The sequence below is a fragment of the Humulus lupulus genome, chromosome 4, assembly GCF_963169125.1.
Source record: "Humulus lupulus chromosome 4, drHumLupu1.1, whole genome shotgun sequence".
NCBI classification, from domain to species: domain Eukaryota; kingdom Viridiplantae; phylum Streptophyta; class Magnoliopsida; order Rosales; family Cannabaceae; genus Humulus; species Humulus lupulus.
This window is the reverse complement of record NC_084796.1, coordinates 13174433-13197537: the sequence shown is the minus strand read 5'-3', so window position 1 is coordinate 13197537 and position 23105 is coordinate 13174433. Positions and strand designations below refer to the sequence as shown.

The window sequence follows — 23105 nt, the reverse complement described above, 5'->3', positions numbered from 1 at the left end:
AGGTATCTCCAATGGAGTGCCAAATTTGTGATGTAGTGTCAAAAAAAGTTGCTCAAATAGTGTGCCAAAAATAGTACCAAATTTGACACATGATAAAAATTGTGCCAAATTTGACACAAAATATAGTATGATATATATTTTGTATCACCATAAATACTACATTTTTTATTTACTTATATGTCATTTTTATTATTTTAGTATTTTTTAATAGTCACCGTTAAATACAAATTTTTTTACCTTATTATTTATTATTATTATATTTAATTATTAACAATAAAATTTAAATAAAAATTATTACTTTTTGTACTTTTTCAATAAATATCAAATGATGATTAATAAAATATTAATTTTGCATCAACTTTTATAATTATGTATTAAAATATAATACTAAAAATTGTGTTAAATATAACACATATTATTTTTTTTTTTCAAAATATAACACAAATAGGAGATGATCTTGTATTGTAAATATTTTCGAACAATGTGTTGATTAAATTACTATTTAAGACAGAAATACAAGAACCTTCAAAACAAAAAAGATATGTTATAATTTTATTTCCTAAACAACTCTATTATTATTATTATTATTATTTTGTTGTAATAAAATACAAAGAATTGAATAGGTAATAGAAAATGAAAAATTGATGGGTAGTGGAAAATAGAAAGAAGGGTGGAGAAGAGAGAATTCTGAGCAAGATGACCCACACAATATTTTATATTTTAATTTATATATAAAAAATATTTGGAAGGTTTAGAATAGATAAAGGTATAATCCATTGTTTTTGTTTGAGTTATGAGTTTTGAGGTTTTGGTTTTGAGAAGAGAGGGAAAGAGTACACATGGAAATGCAAGTAACGGCGAGAACAGAAGAGAGTGGAAAGAGAAGGAAGAAGAAGAAAACTTCTGAATAACATATTAGCTTTAGTGGGTTTTTTTGGTTTTTTCTTTTTTGGTCTTATTTTCATGGAGGCATCATTACTGGTGCGTCTTTGTCTTTTTTTTCACACCCTCTTTTCTGAATATGTTTGTTTCTCTAGCTATTATAAACATTTGAGCTTTCTCTGTGATCATTTTTTGGTTTGTTTTCTTTATTTTCTTATATATATATGTATATATTTGTTTATTTGGAAGATTGATTGTCTTCTGTTTGGCTGCTGAGAGAATTGAGGGAAAGTCAAGGAATGATTTTTCTGGGTTTTATGCTTCTTTCTGTCTGGGGTCTGGGATTTCAATCATTCAGCTTGAAGGTCTTTTTTATTCTTCCCTTTTTAATCTAGTTTTCAAGTCTTTAGATATTTGGGCTACCGTGTACATATTCTGTTCTAAGAATTTTTTGAATCATCGGCTATATGCATATCGAAGAAGAAAAGTTCATCGCTGCCTTCCTTTGTGTTTGCCTAGTCTGTCAGAGAATAGGTCTGGATTATTTGTTGAGACTTGCTATATATACTAAAGGGCCTTTGATATTTGCATTTATCTCTGATTTATTTTGCTGGACTATTGTGTTGAAAGATTCAAATATGCCTTAATTTTAGCTATTCCTAATTTTGGAATTTTTCTTGTTTTAGCATTTGATATGTTTTGGTCAGTGATAGGACTTAGCTTAAACTTGGGGACATAGTTTATTTGTAATCCTTTCAAATGATGACAAAAAGAAAAATGTGATGAACATGAAGTTTTGCATTTGTTATTTATGCTTTATACCATCACCAATATTTGATTTTTCCTTTCTTATTTTTTCCAGGTTCATATATCAATTTCTAAGAGACCCTGAACTGCCAAAATTCTCTTCATTTTTCTGCTGCAGGGGGGATGCTTTCGTCTTATTCCATTTAGCTTCCTAATTTCTGTTTCAGTTTAACAATCTTATTTGATGAAACTGAGAGGGATGCCTTTGATATGTACATTCCTAAACTAAATGGGATTAGTAGTAATTCTTACATTGGCTAGGAAACTTATAGTTCATAGTGCTGCCGAGGTCTGAGGACATAGATAAGAACCTTGGTTTTTACTATGTTGACAAAAGTAAAACTGTACAGAAAATTAATATATTAAGCTAATCAAAAGAGGATCCTTGAAACTTTTGAAGAAAAATATACTCAAATTTGAAAGATGGGCTTGCCTCAAGTGTCCTCAGGCAGTATTGCTGAGGAAGTGGCAGCATCGATAAGCACAATTGTGCAAAACCCACCTAGAATTTCTGGTGTGAGCAGCTGTGATATTAGTGGGATTCATGGAGGAAGCTTAGGCAATAGGTTGCAGGTTGATTTATCAAGCTTTTCATTTGGAGAATTCCAAAGGAAATCAATCAAGGAGCGTCCAAGGGAGTCAGATTACTTGAATGCGCATAAAGATGGTAGATCCAACATGAGTTTGTTAAAGATTAGTTCTGTGGAGCAGAGTTGCTGGTTAACTCAAAAAAGTGGACAGAATATTCATACATCTATTCCTAGGATTGTTGGTTTTGAGTCAAGCACCTCATGTCCTTCTCTAAATGTGGTAGCTGGAGACCAGCATTCGTTAACTGCAGTCAGTGTTACATGTGATGCAGCTGAGGCAAGCGAATCGCTTGTAAGGAAGCAATTATCGTCTCCTTTGAATGGAATGCTTCTGCAAAGTCAATGCATTGATGATGGTAATGGAGTTCACAAGAGTCATTCATCAAGGAGTGATGGGAGTATAAATGTTTATCCTCAGCAAGATAAGAAAAAAGCTCATGTTAACGATTTTGATCATTTAAGTAGTCCTATCTGGTCTGCTTCTTCTTTTGCAGGATGGAAGAGTTCACCAGATGATAATTGTGTGGCAAACTCCATCTTTTTCACAGATGGCCCCATACTTGAAAACAAGGACTCACAGTCTTTCAATCATTTCTCTGAGGAGACCTTCAAAGAAAAATCTTTAACGAGGGCAATAACAATTACTCAAAAAAAGGTGGCCTCACCTCCTCTCTCATTGTCTCCTCTTGGTCCAAAGTTTACTGAAAGAGTAAAATCAGGACGAGCTCTCAGTGATACCTCGAGAAAGTTAGAAGATGATGATGGTATAACACTTAAGGACATTGAAAGATCACTCAATGGAACTGTAGGCTCTTTATCATCCTGGAATGAAAATGCTTTTAAGAAGCCAAGTAAGTCACTGCAGGAACATGATATTTTGCAGAATTTTGACCCGTTTACTGGAGGAGTCAACTTGGAAAGAGACTGTTATCAGAATTTTGACTTCACTCCTCCTCAAGGTTTCAAACAAGTGAGAACTCTGAGTGGATTGTCTGTTAGAAGGTCCTTGGTTGGTTCATTTGAGGAATCCCTGTTGTCCGGTCGGTGGTTGTGTGGGAAAGCTAGCCAGGTTGGCAGCTTTATCTTCACTTTTGTGATTCAACTTTTCATTTCTTTGTACTTCATAATGAACCTTATGTGACTTTTCTCTAATAAAACTTCTTGTTTGCAGACAATTGATGGTTTCCTTGCTGTTCTGAATGTTACTGGAGGGACTTTCTCACCGCAACCACAAAAACTTCCATTTTCTGTAACCAGCGTGGATGGAGATAACTGCTTAGTCTATTATTCCTCAATAGAGCTTGCAGGGAGTTCGGAAGCAAACAAGTCTAGAGGCTCTAAGATGAAGAGGAGCCTTAGCATTGATAGGTCGGGGATGATAAAAAGCCAATTGCGAGTACCCATGAAAGGACGCATACAATTGGTAATTGACCATTTGGATTCTTGTCCCAACACCTATTAATTATTAATGAAAAAAAAACTCTACTTTGTTCTTGTTTCTGGTTCAGGGCAACAGATTAAAGGGTCTTACCTTTAGTATTAATAGGGAAAATCTATGTGAATCTCTTCAATGCAAGAAAAGAGAACTGGTTTGCTAAATAATTGTAGTACCATAAGGAGTAGGAACTGGAATAAACTTGTTGTCCCAACTAAAATGGATAATCTTGCATCCATGAATTTTATGGCCTCTAGCTTTGGATAAACACCTATGTAGTTGCTTATAATTGTTTCTATTCTAAGTTTTGTATTTGCAACAATAAGCCAAATTTCAGACCACAAGACATTTGTTGTCATTCGCTGATAAGCGGAATTTTCTATGGCAGGTTCTGAGCAATCCAGAAAGAACTCCCATACACACATTCTTTTGTGCTTATGATTTGAGCGACATGCCAGCTGGTACAAAGGTAGTGTTTTATTTAAGAAATACAAAAATTGTCTTTGGGTTATTTAGATCATTCTAGAGTTTATAGAAATTAATTCTCTAGTTCATGATCCAAGAGGGTAGCTCAAAGGTTAGGTATGTGGTTTGCTCCCACAAAGTCTGAGGTTTGGGTCTCTCCTGGGCATCCACATAACAATTGCTATAGTTTCGCGGTCTTAACATATTGTAGGGTTACAGTTCATTTAATATGCTTGTATTTGCTGTTAAGATTATCAACATTCAGTGTCAAGTTTCTTACTATGGTGATGATTGTGTCCCTCACTCATGTTCATATTCATACAACAGACATTTCTGCGTCAAAAGGTCACTCTGGCGTCTTCTCCTCCTGCTAATGGTGCTGGTGTTCTGCGTTATGCTCTTCATGCCCGCTTTGTATGCCCTTTACCAAAGAAAAATTCAAAATCATTGCAGAGATGTAAATCTGATCCCTCCTCTGCACCAGCTAGTAAAGAGAACCCTGATGGGGAACGCCGCTTCTACTTGTACAATGATTTGAGGGTGGTGTTTCCTCAACGCCATTCGGATGCTGATGAAGGCAAGGTATGTCATCCACATTGCCTTTTCTTGTAAATTTTTAGTGTACTTACATTTTCATTTGAGCTAAGATGTGGTATGCCAAAAGGAAAGGCTTCAAAATCTTCTTTATTTTGCTTATACCATTTTCTTTCAAGGCATTAGTTTCTGGTCCAAGCACTATAGAGAATTGTCTGCAACTGTTTTTAATAAGTACTGGTTTAGGATCCAGTGTGGCTCAACCTGGAATGATAAAACATCTTTTGAGCCACTTTCTCCACTTGTGAAAGCTAAAATGTCAAATGAGTTTTCAAGCATAGAATGATGAGATCATGCAGTTTTGTTGTGGATGTTCCAAAAAATTTGCTTAGCTCGCTTCGATCTGACAACATCTGTTGTTTACATTTTGCAGTTGCATGTGGAATATCATTTTCCTTCAGATCCAAAGTACTTTGACATTAGCAATTAAAAGTGCTCAATAACCAACATATTTTCTTCTCAAAAGAGATTCACGTATGTACATATTTCTGTATATTCTGGTTCCTTTCATCCTTTGGGCAATTGCCCTGTTTAACTGTAAATAACTTCCATTCTCAATAATTAGTTGATTTAGAGTACCTCATCTCACCCTTGATTTCCTAGTTTTCTTTTCTATGCCAAGGGAAATAAATACCTTAGAGGGGTTACCAAAGGCAGTTTCAAATTCTAATTGGTACTTTTTTAAAAGATTGTCTTGAAAGAATAGCATTTATTACATTTTAGTACTTACAAAATCCTAGCGATGTGTTTTTCAAAAAGTTCAATAAGCCATGTTTTTAAAGCATTTTCAAAGCCGTGTTTGGAAGTACTTGTGTAATTACTAGGATAGTAATCACTATTATTTAAAATACAAACGTGTTTGAATAGTGGTAATTATTTATGAATTCATAATGTCAAGTTTGGTAAAATAGTTAGTAATTACGTAGTAAAAGAATATTATGTAATAAATACTATTTAAAATCGATAGTATTTAAGTAATTACACCAAATTTTCATGGGATTATGATAATTAGAAAGTGTAATTGAGATTCTTAAATTACATAGTTACTGTGTAATTATATGATTAGATAAACACACAATTCTTGTAATTATTTCAAATTACATTCAATTTCAATTATAGGGGGGTTCTCATACACATCTTAATTAGAATTAGGATTCATAGAACTTTTTAATTAGAAAGAAATCTAGGATTTTGGTTTGTTTGAGTGTAAACAAAACCATAAAGTGCTGTAAGCAGTACATATTGACTTTTAAAGTGAGGGAGTATGAGTGCACATTTCTCTGACGGGCTCTGATGGGAACATTGATATTTTTTTGTCCGGGAACAAGGTTGGGTTGACACTTTCTGCTCCGTCTATATATTATAAATATTTCCCATATATATAATAATATTTTGGAAAATTCTTTGGTAGGGCATGCCTTTTGTCCCCCAACAATAGGGATATTTCTGTATTAGTTTGTGAAGAAATTATAAATTAAATTTTTGTATAACGGTATATATTGTAGTTATTTCACAAATTTTTTTAAAAATTGAATAATTTACAGTGTCGAAAAAGACTTCAAAATAATTTGATTTACGTGCGTACAAAACTAGCTTAAAAACAACATTTTTTTTTTTGTACATGGATAGATTACAATACAAATTTTTTTAGATGAAGGTGTATAATGTAGTTATATAGGACCCTCCGCAAATTTTTGAGGAATTATAAATAATTTACAGTGCCGAAAAAAGAAACATGTTGTTTTAAAGCTTGTTTTATACGTACGTGAAACAAATTATTTTGAAGTTTGTTTTTGGTACCGTAAATTATTTGGAATTTAAAAAAAAATAATGGAATGTCCTAAATAACCATAATGTACACCGTCATATAAAAAAAATTAGATTATAATTTTTTCATGTACCAAAAATAAAGATGCTCCTACCGGTGAGGGCAAAATGCATGCTCCCAGTATAATCGTCCCCATAATATATATACATAAATCAGGCAAAAATAATCTACAGTTAACTATACAATATTTAAATTTTATTCGTTTGATATATTATTTTGTGTATTTGTTACACCATTTTGTATATTTGATACAATGACTATACCTATAGTTAACTATAAATATTTAGAATTAACTGTATGTTTTCACAATATATACCTACAATATATAAATTTGTTTATTTTTTCCCCAAAATTTTCCTTTACGATGAAGATAGTGGTTTGGGTCGCCTTCCATTGCCCCCGTGTGGATTATTAGGGTGCCTGCTCAAGCTCCCCTTAGTAATTTTATTATTTTAAAATTACTTTAGAGTATATTTAAAAATTAATCATCTTTTTTAATTAAAAAAATGTCATTTTAAACAAATTGTTTTTTACTCTAACCCTTATTATGAGGGAGAGTTGGGGAGATAAAAATTGATAGAAGGATAAGTAAATTTCTCTAATGGTGAGTTCGATAGGAATTTATAACATGTGTATTGTACAAACTACAAACTACAATTACTTAGATATTAGACACGAGACATCTGTATAAAAACGAATTATACTCTCACACCAATGAAACACTGTATATAGCATTTTTTTTTTTTTTTACTTTAATAACTTCCCTTAGTAAAAAATTGAAGAATTACTGGTCTCTCTTTAGAGTATTCCCAATGGCTAATTTAAAATAGTTATATTTTACAATTATAGCTCAAATAGGATAAAATGGTTCTCCATATCAAATGAGCTACTCTAAAATTACTTTGGCTCAACACATTATTCATTATTTACATGTAGTGACAACTATTCACTCATTTATAAATATTTTTTTTTTCTAACTTTTCTATATGTGTGTTTGATATTAGGAATAATATTATATGATTTTAGTAATATTTTTAAACTTATATACATATTATCATTTTATATTTTGTTACAATAATTATATTGAGAATTATTTTTAAATTTTGTAATAATTTATATTTTATTTATTTTGGAATAATCTAAAATAAAGTAGAATTATATTTTGATATTATATATACATAAATATTAAAAGATATAAAGATACTATTGCTAATGAGAGAAAAAAATTTAAAATGAATAAAAAAATATTATTAAAATAATTTTTAAATAATATAGAGAAAAAATAGAGAAGTTGATGTATGTTGTAATATAAAAGTTATAAGTAACATAAATAAAGTAGTGTTTTAATGAGGTATTTTAGACTATAGAGAAGATCATTTATTTGGAGTGCTCTTAGCTCCTAATCTCTTCTAATCTTCTCTCTCACTCCTAAGGTTGGCAACATAAGTTTGGGACTTTCTTGTTTCTCACTCTTGGATTACACATATGGTTTGATCATGCAAACCACTAGGCACTACAAATAAATATATCTTTTAGTGACAACCTTTTAGTCACAACATATGTTTTGTGTAACTAAATGTCACTTTTAGTCACAACAAAAAATTATTTGTGACTAAAAAGTCATACTTAATTACAAGTTGTCACTAATGTAGTTTTTGTCCAACCTATTATTTTTAGTGATAAACTTTGTTGTGACTAAAAATACATTTAGTGATAACAAATTGTGATTTTTGTGACTAATACTTTTAGCCATGGACTTTTTAGTGATGACATAAGTAAGATGAATTTTCTTTAGTCACAAAATTTTTACTTGTAGTCACAAATTTTATTGTGACTAAAACTAAGATTTTTTGTAGTGAGGAAAGGGAATCATCTATTATTGATGAATTGTTCTAAAGCTAGTAACTTAAGAAAGACTGATTGTTTACTCAACAATGCATGGTATTGGATCGACATAAGAAGACAAATCCATTAGCTAAGAAAAAAATATTCCTATACAAATAATAATGTCAGCTAAATCTTCTTTTTCTGTTTTTCAGTACGATAGGATGTTCACAAACTTGCCTGAAATGAAGTAAAGATCTAAAGAGTAGATCAAAAGTTGAGCACTCAACTGATATTATTGTATTTTCTTCTCTATGATTATATAAAAATGTACAAAACCAAATAAGTTCTTATCAACTTAACTTAGTACGCACTAGTTAGTTTGACAGTTTTATTGAAACTCTATCTGTGAGGAAATATATTGTACATATTTTCAAGTAAGACTATGAATGTTACATTTTTCTTTATGTGTGAAAAAGCTACTTGTTGACGTATATATATAGTTTTGAAAGGAAGCTACTTAATTCAAATCTAGTCATTTGTCACATAATTAAAAGCTCTTAACAGATTCTCTCTTTTAAGTAAAAGTTTTATTAGGAAGTTTCCCAAATGAAGCCATGGTCGGCTTGCTAGAGAAAACGACTAAGTCATGTTCCACCTAGATTGTCCCTTGCGAGAAGAAAACAACACAATTAGTGGAGAAGAAAATGCTCTATAATGAATACTAATCCAAGTTCTACAAAATGAACAAATTGATGAAAAAGTTTTTATTTTAATTTAAAAAGAATTATATTCACAATACTAAACTTACTACTACAAAAATAGCTTTTTGAGCTGCTCATTTGTGTTGGTCAAAGGCGTTAACTAATGCTATTTACAAGCATATATTTTCAGTTAATTCTTGTGACCAACGGTGTCACTAGTATTGGCGTCAGTTGCTCTACTAACGCCTAATTTTTTTTTGCTTCAGTTATTGACGGACACCAAAAATAATTCTTTTTATTATTGTAGTACTGATTATTACACATGATAAGCAAACTTAACATCAAGATTTAATTATGGATAGAAATTTTTACTATGTACGGCAAAATATATGCATTTAAAAAAGACTTGGGTCTTGTTTCCTTAGGGGAAAGGAATGGAAAATAATCTATTTAACATTTCTTTGGTTTGTTTGGTTAAAAATTACTTGAATAACATTCTAATAAAATGACTTCTCTACCAAATGATAACTATCCCACCGAAAATAAATGAAAATTTCACTCCAATAATAGATAATTAAAAAAATATATTTGATTTTTTTATTAATATTAAAATTTGTATTCTTTTTAATTCTTATTCTTAGTCCTAGTCTCATTATTTGTTTCATCACTCTCAACCAAATGTGATTTTTCAGTATCATGTAAAATAATATTTAGCTGTGCATGAAAATTTTACATTAGATTTTATAAGAATGTTAGAGAATCATCATGTTTGGTTGCATAAAAGAATTTCATATATAAATTAGACATATATGTGTCCAAGTGTAACATATTTGGAGTTACAAAATTAGTTACAAATTTGTAACTCCCAAATATTACATAATATTGTGTAGATTGAGAGTTACACATTTAAAAATTAAAAAATATATAATTTTCGAAATAAATATTAAATAAAAATTTAAAAATAGTAAATAATATGGTATCATGTTAAAATTAAACAATGTAATATCTCAAATATACATAAAAATTATTTTTTATCTTTAAACTAATATTTCTAATAAACCCCACAAAAATTATTAAAAAAATGCACAAAAATAATTGTTTTCTACCATTATAACTATAATACATTGTTTAATGTTGAAATCTTACTTTAAGTATGCTTTAAATCCACGAGCCAAAAATCACCCAAAACTGCAACTATTATAAACCCTAAAATCTCAATATTAATCCCTTAATATTTAGATAAAATAAGCGTAAAAAGTATCATAACTATTATACAACACTTATAAATGATAAAAACACACCTCAAATGGAATTTGATGGCCTAAAATTGGCCAAACTCGTCAAAGAAAACTAAAGAAATCGCCTGAAAACGCCTCCTCTCAGCCTCTCTGTTTCGTGCGTATGCTTTCGGGGAAGAAGAAAAAAAATGGCTAAGCAATACAGTAGGGGAGGCCTTTAACGTCTCCCATAGGAAGACGTGCCTAGCCTCTAACGTCTCCCCTTAGGAGACGTCCGATGTGGCACGTATTCCAAGGGGAGACGTTAGAGGCTAGGCACATCTTCCCAGGGGAGACGTTAGAGGTCTTCCCTTATATATATTCGGCCCAATTTTTGATATTTAAAAAAAAATTATATCATATTTTTAAGTATAATGTCTCCCATCACTTTTAATGATTTACCTAGTTAGTCATCAACAAAAACTTTTAATGACTTATATCTCTGGACTTTAAATATCACTGAATACTTTTAATGACTGATATAAATCATTATAGAGAGTTATTAAATGTCAATTTTGTTGTAGTGAATTATTCCATACAAAACGTTCATTTGCAAGATGCATTTTTAATTGTTTCTTAATTTGTGAATAGCACTTGTAATAAAATGTTGGATGAAAGCTATATGAGGCCATATAGTTAGTATAGAAAAGCTTCTGAATTTTTGGTTTCTAAAACAACTCATGAACACAATTGTGCATGTAATATGAATTAATGAATTAAAGTGAAGCTTGTTGTATGAAGAAGGTAATCTCATTAATATGGCAGAAAGTGACAAGTCAAAACATAAAAAAACAATGGTAAGTGGTAGCAATAAAGAAAGTATTGATTGCTAATTTCTTGAGAAAAGAGGTAAAGAGAAAAAAATAATTGCTATGACAAATTAAGTTGTGCACATAACGTATAACGTAAAAATACTTAATTATGATATCCTTGTATTTAGCATCACACAATATTATAATCGGCTCAATTTTCTATGATGATAATAAATTAAATTATAGGTTAGATTATGCTTATTATTTTACTTTAATATCTTTTTTATATAATAAGTGTGTACATAAAGAATTTTTTTTGTTTTAATGGATTTTTATTCTCTTTAATATTAATTTTAACTGAACATTCTTATATTTAACAAAATATTCGTATATTTAATAATAGTTTGTAAACACTTAAATTTAAACTTAAATAAAATAAAATAAATAATTAAAAAACTTAAAATATAATATTTTTGAGATATTTTATAATAATAATTATTTAAAAATAATAAATAATTAAACAAATTAAAATATGATATTTTTGAGATATTTTACAATAATAATTATTTAAAAATAATAAAATCATACGTTTTATAACTTAAATAAAATTTAATTAAACTTAAACTCATTTATTAGAATAATATCGTATTAAACATATAATATAATCTATTGTCAATTAGTACCAAATCTTTTTTTTTAAATTAGCAAGAAACTCAAATTTAAAATATACTTATAATATTTAATATTATAATAAACACATAATATATTATCTCTTGTTGTAACTTCCAAATTCAAAAACTATAACAAACATAAACTTAAACAAAAATAACTAAATTATTTAATTAAAATAAGATATTTATTTGAAATTTATATGACATTAATATAAATTTAATAAAAATAATTAATAAATTCTATAAATAAAACTAAGCAAACATGCATTGTACATTATTTGTATCTAGTATTTATATATATTAAAAAAATAATGATATTCAAAATTACTATCACTCAATTATTTTATAAAGACATTTATGTTAGTGAGTAAAAATTTGATACGCAATTTGTATGCACAGATCATTAATGAAAAAATATATATGTATATTAATATACACCCTATTATTTGATGTAGGCGTGTGAGTAGTTTTACTTTATTAAAAATTAAGAAAACATAAAATAGTACGAATGTAATAATATATATTAATAAAAATTTAGGTATGTATTTTTTTTTTATAAATAATAATGTTTGATATGAACTTATATATATATATATTTAAATTTCGATACATAAACTATTTATCCTACCCTATCCATATATATAATTGTCTTTTTTCTTACTCTCCGAGATCTATGATAAATCAACTATTATCTTATTTAGAATGCAAGTAAATAAAATTTTAAGTTAAATAACTATTGTAATGTGTACTAAATTAAAAATACATAAAAACAATAAAGATGTTTATAGTAGAGAGTTGTTAAAATATATAAGCTATTATATTTTCCAATAAAATAAGACAAGAACGATAGATGAAACTTGTGCACGTTGTTTGATCTATTTATGAATTTTCTAATAATTACGTGAGATACGAAATATAAATGCAACAATAGCATATGTTTGGAGAGAATTGTATCAGGTTGTCGAGAATGTTTGGAAAATTATTTTGTAAAAATTATCAAAATCAAAAAATTATTGTCAAAGTAACATAAAAAGAAGATTATTTTGCTAAATATTATACGTTTATACATTTTGTATATATATATAGGAAGTGACTATAACGTATTATTTTTTTTACAACATCGGTGCATCTTTTTTATATTTTCGACACACCTGGATAGATATAATCCCAAAAAAATTTATATGATAGTGTACATTATAGTTATCTAGAATATCCTACAAATTTTCAAGAAATTTTGAATAAATTATGGTACCGAAAACATATTCTAAACTGTTTGTTGCATGCATGCCTGTTTTTTTGTGTACACGTGTAAAATTTGACAGTTTGAACCCTGTTTTTGGCTTCGTAAACTGTTAAGAATTTCTTGAAAAATTGCAGTATATTCTAAATACCTACAATGTACATCGTCATATAAAAAAATTGAGAATATATCTATCCAGGTGCCAAAAATAGAAAAATGATGTACCGATATTAAAAAAAAAAGATGCATTGTAGTAGTTACTATATATATATATATATATTAGTATAATCTGTATTAAAAAAAAATAGCCCCTCTATGTTTTAATCTTGGCTCCTGGTGTTAATTAATTATTATACTTTCTTAACAATATATTATTCGAACTAAAAAAAATTAAGGGCAACAAACGCTTGTAACCTCCAAAATTGTGGCATTAATCAATATGATGGACTCACACTCAGCTTATTTTGGGTTTTGAAGAACGTGTCGTGTTAAGCTCTACCTCTCTCTTCACTTTCTTCTCTCTTCACTTTCTTCTCTCTTCACTTTCTTCATCAGTTTCAACTTTAAAACACCATAAATATATATATATATATCTCAAATATCTCAAAACTCACAATAAAAGATAGATTTGCATGAATTTGACCAACATAATAAAAAACAACTGGAACAGTCTGGTCATCCATATCCAGCAATAATTTTGACTAAAGGCAACCATAGGGGTTTTTAGTACTTTAGAACCATAAATGAATTTTATTTTTATATATATATGTGGCTTACCTCTTTTTACAATTACAACCCCATTTCCTGTACTTTTGACAGATTGTTGTCTTTCTCTGTATTTTTTTCTTTAATATTTGACTTAATCGAGTCCATATCCATACTACAAAAATGTTACTTACAAGGACTTCTCTTTTATCATATATCATTTAATATACATTACTAACACCCCTTTTCTTTTACATATAAAATAAATAATTGGATGGTGCTTTTTTTTTTTTTTTTTACTATTTTTCCTTTTTAAGGAATTTTTATTTTACATATCCAATATACATATAATAAGAGCATCAACAATTAAAGCTTTCATTCAAAATTTGGAAATATTAATATTTTCTCCTGGATTTTGTTAGAATTGAGGTAAGTTAAGTTTGATAGTATAACAACAACTCACACAAGAAATAACACATATCTAACATCACAAAACCATAAAAAAATATAATTAAAAATAACTAATTATAATAAAGTTTTTAGTAATAAATATTTTTTTACTTTGGTTGGTAGTCACTTACGTATGTGTCTTTAAAAGATTCCCCAACTATTTCTCTCTTCTTCTATAAATGCCACTCATAAACTTCACACTCTTTCTCTCTATATCAGTTACCCTCTTTTGGCTCTTTCCTCACTTTCTCTCTCTCTCTCTCTCTCTCTCTTCTCATCAAGATATCTTCCAATGGCGACCAACGATGCCAAGTTCCAGCAAAACCCACCTCAGACAACCAAAAACCTCTTCCTTGGAGCCCAAATTTGCCTGAGAATTCTAGCTTTCGCCACCACATTGGCCGCCACATGGACCATCCTCACCAGCAAACAGAACATTCTCATCATTGGCATGACCTTTAAAGCTCGTTATAGCTACTCTCCTGCTCTCAAGTAAGAACATGATCACATTAATATTAACCAAAATCCCAACTTTTTACTATACATACATATATATATATATTTTAACCATTTTTTGATTAGGTTTCTGGCCATGGCTAATGGGATTGCCTGTGCATTCTCCGCCATATCTTTCTTCCTAGTCATCTTCCTCCGCCGCTTCTTCTTCAACCCAGCCAATTACTTCTTCTTGTTCCTCCATGATTTGGTATTTCTTTACGTTCAATATTTTATAATACGTTACTCGTTATATATATATAAATATATCTGTGTATATGTGTAGATGATGCTTTTGTTGGTCCTGGCCGGATGTGCGGCGGCGACGGCGATCGGGTACGTCGGGCAGTACGGGAACAGCCACTCAGGGTGGTCGCCGATTTGTGACCATTTTCAGAAGTACTGCAAAAGAGTGACGGCTTCCCTCGCTGTCTCTTACTTCTCCGTACTCTTCTTCCTCATGCTCACCATTATTTCAGCTTCTAAGTCTAGACAAATCCAAGTCTAATCCAAAAATGTAACTCTCTCTTTATTTAATTATAATTATAAATATTAGTTTTTTTTCTTTTTTAAGAAAAAAAAATCTTGTGTAGTTGAAGAAAAAGATGGGTGTTTTATTATATAAATAGAGTGTTAATTATACCAATAAAAAATATTTGTGTTTCTCTTAAATGTAATGCATATCCTCTTTTTCTTTGCCCATGCTCTTTATTTATTTATTTTATTTTATGTGAATCTAATAATTTTACTGTCGAAAAAAAAAAGTAGTTCTCCTAATCCAGATCTACACTATTAGTCTTTGACTCAAGTTAGCTGCAAATCTTGACTTTCTTGGCCAAATTGACAAAAATCACAATCACTGCCAGTTTTGATTTTGAAGAAAAGTTAAAATGTGTGTGTGTGTTTTAGTTAAAATATGCAAAAATAATTAAGTTAAATTAAAAATGAAAATACACTGTGTACTCCCTTGAATTGAGTTGAGTGTCATTAAAAGTTATATTTGCTTTCCTTTATTTATGGGAGTTAACTTACTCCAACTGAAACTTTTCCTAAATTTATTGTTTTGTGCCATTGAAAGTAAATGTGCCATAATGAAAATAATAGGAACTAACCACATATCTAACAAAATATATGAAAATAATAAATAATTATTTATTATCTCCTATATAGTTAAATGGTCTGAAATTGTACTTGGACAAGGGAAACAAATGGTCCCAAAATATCGTTATCTTTCCAAACCAAAATATAAACGACATGTCGTTATATGGGATATGTAGTCGTTTATTTTTAATTGAGTATAAGCTACATTAAATACGCTTTATAACACTCTAAATTTGATAAATATATCTCTTAATGCTTATGAAAGGCCACAATATCTTAAATTATTTGCCAGCTTTTCGATGATTTCAATGACTTGAATTGAGGCTTTTTTTTTGTCAAAGTGAAACCTTCTAATTAGAGACACTAATCTCTTCTCTTGATTATCCTATGTAAAAAAACACTAAGAAGAAAAAAAAATTTAAGAAATTGTTAGTGAGGTATACTGAAATGAAAATGAAATTTGAGAAGAAAATGAATGAATATCTTTCGTTAACCTTTAGAGAGTGAGAACCCATTTTATTTATACTGATGCAAGTAATTACAAGAAACATATTTACAACTAACTGTTACTAAAACCAATATTCTCGGGAGGTTATATAATCAGTTATGATAAGCCTAACTACTTAACAAATTGGGCTCATCTGAACTTTCTACCAGACCTGATTTGGATCTGATTTGTATCGTGAGCTAAAGAAAACTCTAACGAGTATATATAATTTAAATCTAACAACTAATCCAAAAAGAGAACCAAAAAAGTCACTTGTGATTTGGGAATAGGAGCTAAAAGAGCTAAATAGTCACTTGCGATCAAACCGACTAAGAGTGGTGAGCAAAAACAGTCACCACTTATCACTAATTGATTTTGAGATGTAACCGAATGCTTTTTACCATATACCATCTACTTTTTAGCACGTTCTAACATTGATTCATAGAATTGATGAGTCCACATTCTAACATTGTTTCATAGAATTGATGAGTGATATAACATATTTTTTTGAATAAATAACATTTTTGTCCGCCGAACTATTATCACTATCTGATTGTACTTTCCGAGTGATTCGCGATGTTTTAAATTCCCCCGAACTATTTCCATTACTGAGTTATGGGATTTCTGTTACTTTCTGTCCTATGTGGCTAACAGAGAATAGATTTTGCATTTTGGGTACTGATATGGTAGTGTCAGGTCAGTGCCACGTGTTTAACTAAAATTTAAAAAAAAAAATTTAAAACTAATAATATTAAAATAATTAGTTAATTAGTTTAAAACTTAATAATCAATTTTTCTAAAAAAATAATTTTAATTAAATAATTAATTAAAAATCAAATTTCTTATGAAAAAATTAATTACATTAATTATTTATTTTGTTTGTTTGAGAAAATTAAATTGAATTTGAATCAGCCAAAACTAAAACTAAACTCTTTAATTATACTTGAACCTAAGTTCTAAAATTAACTCACAAACAAACCCTCTCAATTCAAGATTAGAAGGAACACAATAATAGATTATAAATATATCAATAAAGTTGAAAAACCAAATTAGACATAGCTAAATCAAATGATTCAATATGAGAAATTTATAACCAAGCCACATCGCTGCAAATTGATTTAAACAAATAGTAAAAATTCAAAACAAAAATCCACATTGTTTGTCAATATACAGAACACAAGCAAATAACTTAGATCCAGCAAACCCAATAATCTATTATTCATCTTCAAGCTCATATTCAAACAAAAAATTCAAATCTAAACTCGTACTCAAGCAAACACAAGAAGATTTCAATTTTTAAAACTCCATATCTGAAGGGGCAAAAAAAGAATGTTCAAAGTGGCCGACTGGGTTCACAAAGGCTTGTGATTGGGTGCTTCGAATCTGGGTTCACAGAGGCTTGCGATTGTGTGCTTCACATCTGGGTTCTTGCAGTTGGGCTCGGGGATGCGTGCGCCTGGAATCACGTGGGTGCCTCGACTGGGCTCACGCACCTACGCGAGAGACTAGGCACGAAGGCAGATGGAGCTGGGGGTCTTAGAGTTCATGGAGATTGGTTGAAGAGGAGGTACGAATGGGTTCTTGCATCTGGGCTCGGGGACGCTCGCGCCTGTAATCACGTGGGTGCCTCGACTGGGCTCACGCACCGGCGCGAGAAGCTGGGTACGGAGGTGGATGGAGCTGGGGTCTCGGAGTTCTTGGAGATGGGTTGAAGAGGAGGTGCAGATGGGTTCTTGCAGCTGGGCACAAAGTCACGAATGGAGCTGGGGTGGGAGGTGGGTATGGCGGCTGCTAGGGTTCTAAGTGACAAAAGAAGATTGGGGGGGGGGGGGGGGGGGGGGGGGCTGGGTATTTTTTTTAAGTGTCTTTTTAAGTTTTAAACTAATTAACTAATTATTTTAATATTATTAATTTTTAAATGGGGGGGGTTGGGTATTTTTTTAAGTGTCTTTTTAAGTTTTAAACTAATTAACTAATTATTTTAATATTATTAATTTTTAAATTAATTTTTTTTAATTTTAATTAAACACGTGGCACTGCCATATCAATGCCCAAAATGTCAAATCTACTCTCTGTTAGCTACATAGAACAGAAAGTAACAGAAATCTCACAACTCAGTAACGGAAATAGTTCGGGGAATTTAAAACATCGCGAATCATTCAGGGGCACAATCAGATAGTGATAATAGTTCGGGGGACAAAAATACTATTTGCACTCTAATAATTCATGAGAGAATCAGTTTTTTTTCTTCTCTTAAAATGAGTTATTTTTTTTCTTTTTCTGCTGGGAGTGGCTATTTCTAAGATTTAATGTCCTCTTTTCTTTTTTTTGAAAACGGATCTTTAGTTTTCCTTTTCACCATGTTTTCAAATTAGAATGTTTGCTCTTTTTTAAATGTATTGTGGTTTGTTTAATTCGTTGTCGCTTTCTTATGTGCTTTAATGATTGTCATTACTATCACTATTTTGTTGTTTTCGTGTGATTTAATGTTGTTTTATTCCTTGTCGTTTTGTTTCATTTAAATAAAAAATTGTATTTTTTATTAATGTGAATCAAAATGATGTCGTTTAATTTGTGTTTTAGTTGTTGCCGTTTATCTTATTTTTTGTAGTTTTTCTTATTCGTTTCATTTGTTGTCGTTCATCTATTTTTTCGTCGCTATTACTGTGTTTCATTTATTGTCGCTTAAATAATTTGATGTCGTTTGTCAATTTGTTTAAATTGTTGTGGTTTACTCTTTTGCATCATTTTCCTTATTTGTTCAATTGTTATCGTTTACTATTTTGCGTCGTTTTTCCTATTTGTTCAAATGTTGTCGTTTACTCTTTTGTAATGTTTTCATTCATCAAATTATAAAAAGACAAGTTTTCTTTTGTGCATTCAATCAAAGACGAAAGTTCATCAATTATATAACAAAACAATAACTTATTTATTTTTCCCTATAAACTAAATGTAGGATTATAATTATAACTTCTATCATAACCTTTTAATTGCTTTGCCTCGTCAATATTTTTCATCAAACACAACTTGGATCAACCTTAGAATGGAAGCTAAAGGGAGATCCTAAAGAAAGTAGGAGATTTTGCATAGTAGAAATATAATATAATAAATTACTTCTTAAAAAAAAAAACTATACAAATCCCAAAGATTATATTTCTAAAATGATATTGCAGACAAAGTTGTCATAAGACTTTTGCAACTAAGAAAAGTCGCAAAGGTAGTTAGTCTACCAATTTTAGGGTCAATTCGGTATAACAGTGCTGTAAGGAAAAGCAGCTGCAGCTGTAGCTATGATGCGGGAAAAAAACATCCAGCTGCAACTGTGTAGTGTAAAAAAGTTGATGAGTGTTTATTAAATTATAGATTTTATAGTATTGTGAGTTGGAAAAAATGTACCAGAGTATTTGGTAAACTATATAATTAAAGTAATCTTAAATATTAAAAGATCAAAATAGATGTCAGATTTATTTTATTTTATTAAAATAAATTCACACATATTATGTGTTGACACCGTTTTTTTGTCAACTTGAGAACATAAGAGAATGGATTCACGAATTGAGATATAATTAAATAAATAACACCATATTTTATAGTGGTTCGAGCCAAAAAAGATGACATACGTCCAATTAGTTACTTTTATTGATATTTAAGTTTGAAGAACCATAGTTTCCAGCGAACTTATGTTGCAGGTTGTTCTACAACCCTTCTTCGCTTTTACATTATGATTGTTTATACAAGAATGGTGTTTTGACATTATGAATTGTCATCCCTATTTCTATATCATCTTCTCTTATTTATAGTAAGGAGTTTAGGGTTACATTTAGATCATGGACCTAAGCCATTAGGCTTGACCTGTAAATAATACATTACAACATTATAATAATAAAAATATAGTTGTATTTTGATAAATAACAACTCTATCACCCGTTGCTCATTTTGTTAGCGCAGATAGTGTTTGTTGAACGAACATGCATGAACGAACAAGCATAAACTAATCATGATGCACGACCAAGTGCTCTGTTAGCGGACTATCTTGAGGGAACAGGAGTAGATGAATGTAATTGAGCGACCAGCCTCCTTATATTAGCGTTTGGTGCGTTTACTTTTGTGCTTTGTGAGAACAAGAATGCTACTAGTCTTGTTTTTTATCCCTTTATAATTGCTATATTTGAAGACATCATAAATGCCCAAAAAAAATGGGTATAACACTATGATATGCAAAAATTAAAATCCATATTAAACATTTTTTTTAAAATCTCTATATTAATGTGATTTGTTAATATAAAATTACTAATATAGAAAATATTTAAAAATATCTAATAAATATAAAATTATAAAAAATACTTAAGATTTAAATATGGTTTTTGTTATAATCTTACTAATTTATTTTAAATATTTTAATTTGGATTAATATATAATAAATAAGTAAATATATTTAGATAAAAAACATTTATTGTAGAATATTTAGGTTTTAGCTATAGATTCTGCATAAATTCTTCCATAAACTACTTTCTGACTATTTACGAAACACATTTAGGGTCAGTTTAGTACAACTGTGCTGTGGGGAAAAATATTTGTAGTTGTACTGTAGGGAAAAACAAGTGCAGTTGTGCTATGAAGAAAAATTGTTGAGTGTTTGGTAAATTATAGATATTAAAGTGCTATGAGTTGGAAATGCTGTAGTAGAGTGTTTGATAAATTATATGATTAAAGTATTGTTAAATATTAAAAGACTAAAATAAATGTTATATTTTTTATTTTATTAAAATAAATTCATAGATGCTAAATAAATTTCAATATTAGCATTGTATCTATTAAAATATGTTAAAATTAAAATATATTTTTGGGAAAGCACTAATAAAGTGATCATAAACAAAAATGTTATATTATATAATACACACGTATAATTGTATATATATTATAACTAGTCACTCTAGCAAAAATTCTAATTATAATGATTATAGTATAATAATCTAGTCATGATATAATCACAAATATGTAAAAAATTGAGTTATGCAAAACTATCACTTTTTATGTTTTTAATTATTATTTTTGTGCTAAAGCATGAAATTAATATGTGTTTGATAAATTATAATTTAAAAATACTATGAGATGCAAAAATAATATTATAGTGTATAATAATTTTTTATATTAAACATTTTAAATAAATCTTTATATTAATGATGCTTGTTAATGTAAAATTACCAAAATAAATTTTTTTAAAAAATATCTAATAAATATAAAAATATTTTTAGAATAAAATAAAAAAAATTTAAGATTCAAGTATTGTTTATGTTATTATTATATTAATTTATTTTAATTTATGTTAATATATAATAAATAAGTAGATATAACTGGATAAAAAAACATAACAGAAAACTTCTTTCTTTAAATACACGTATGATTGAATGCACAAAATAAAACTTTTTCTTCAATTTAAGAATAAAAAACTTTAATGAAAATTATATCAATTTAAAGAAATATGAAAAACGACAATAATTTAAAAAAACGACAATAGTTGAAACACAGTCAAAAGGACAAAATATAGTAAATAAATATTAAATACAAAGAAATATTATGTATAGAAATGTCTATTTAAATAAGTAAATAAGTATATTTAGACGAAAGCTCATTAATAAATACTTTGTTTATGTTATATAAATAATGAGTTTTGCTTTCGTCTAAATATACTTATTTACTTATTTAAATACACATTTCTATACATAAATAAGAATTTATCAGATTTTAAGTCACAATACAAAAAAAAAGACGTGTAATTTAGAGACAACTGATTTCTATTTCCTCTTTGTAGTATTTTACTCAAATTAAAAAATATTATTTGTTTTCCCCAATGAAGCACCGTGAAACAGATAAGAAAATGGAGGGAAAGAGCATAGAAAAGCCAGATAGAGAAAGTGGAGTTTTGACACGTTGACTTCCAGATTGAGTGGTTGATTCTCATTTATTTTAGCTCAAATTTTGGGTAGTTAATCTTTGCAAGAACACTTCGGAAGAGGTAAAATATATAATTATTTATAATATAGAGAAAAAATTGTTATATAGTCTTCCAATAGGTAATGTAAAATTATATTTTTTTACCTAAATAAATAATATTTCTTTATATGTAGTGAAACACTATCCATCAAGCTATAAATATTTTATTATTTTTTTATAAACTTTTGTATATATATATATGAGTGTGATACTATTATATTTAATTATTTTATTTTTTAAAATAAATAAAATATTTTTTAAAAATATAATATTTAAATGATGTAGAGAAAAAATAGAGAATTTGATATATGATATAATGTAAAACTTTGAGGTAAATTATAAAAAAAAAATGTTTTGGTGATGTATTTTGTAATACATTTTCTCTATAATATTTAGCTAAAACTCACAAAAACACATTCTATCAACTCCTTTATACATATATTTACAATAGCTATACACAAACTGCAGTTAATCCATATCTACATTTACATATCCTTTATATAATATTTTAATATTATTATTATTTTTCTTTATAAGCTTTCTCTCTCCCATTTAGTATATATATATTTATTATTTCTTTTTTCTTTTTCAATTATTTTATTTTACTTTAATTAATAAAATATGTTTAAAGATATAATATTTAAATGATGTAGAGAAATATATAGAGAATTTGATGTATGGTATAATATAAAACTTAGAGGTAAAATTAAAAAATGTGTGTTTTTTGGAGGTATTTTAAAAGATGGAGTAGATCATCCATTGTGAGTGCTCTACAAATCTACCAGTTTTGGTATTTCTAAGGTG

The 23105-nt window shown here is 28.7% G+C and overlaps 2 protein-coding genes across 4 annotated transcripts; both read left to right on the top strand.

Moving 5' to 3' along the window:
• Positions 1–598: 598 nt before the first annotated feature.
• Positions 599–5351, top strand: LOC133829989 (uncharacterized). 3 transcript variants are annotated; one of them, XM_062259862.1, is made up of 6 exons: positions 599–981; positions 1745–3348; positions 3451–3702; positions 4103–4183; positions 4507–4761; positions 5147–5351. In XM_062259862.1, the coding sequence occupies exons 2-6, from the start codon at positions 2113–2115 to the stop codon at positions 5201–5203; spliced, it is 1881 nt and encodes a 626-aa protein (XP_062115846.1). In that variant the 5' UTR covers positions 599–981; positions 1745–2112; the 3' UTR covers positions 5204–5351. The 3 variants fall into 3 exon arrangements, with proteins under 3 accessions (XP_062115846.1, XP_062115847.1, XP_062115848.1); XM_062259863.1 differs by lacking the exon at positions 599–981 and adding an exon at positions 1000–1247; XM_062259864.1 differs by lacking the exon at positions 599–981 and adding an exon at positions 1280–1416.
• A 9091-nt stretch (positions 5352–14442) lies between these two features.
• Positions 14443–15391, top strand: LOC133828830 (CASP-like protein 1F1). Its single transcript, XM_062258921.1, has 3 exons — positions 14443–14716; positions 14807–14930; positions 15006–15391. The coding sequence occupies exons 1-3, from the start codon at positions 14517–14519 to the stop codon at positions 15225–15227; spliced, it is 546 nt and encodes a 181-aa protein (XP_062114905.1). The 5' UTR covers positions 14443–14516; the 3' UTR covers positions 15228–15391.
• Positions 15392–23105: the final 7714 nt, after the last annotated feature.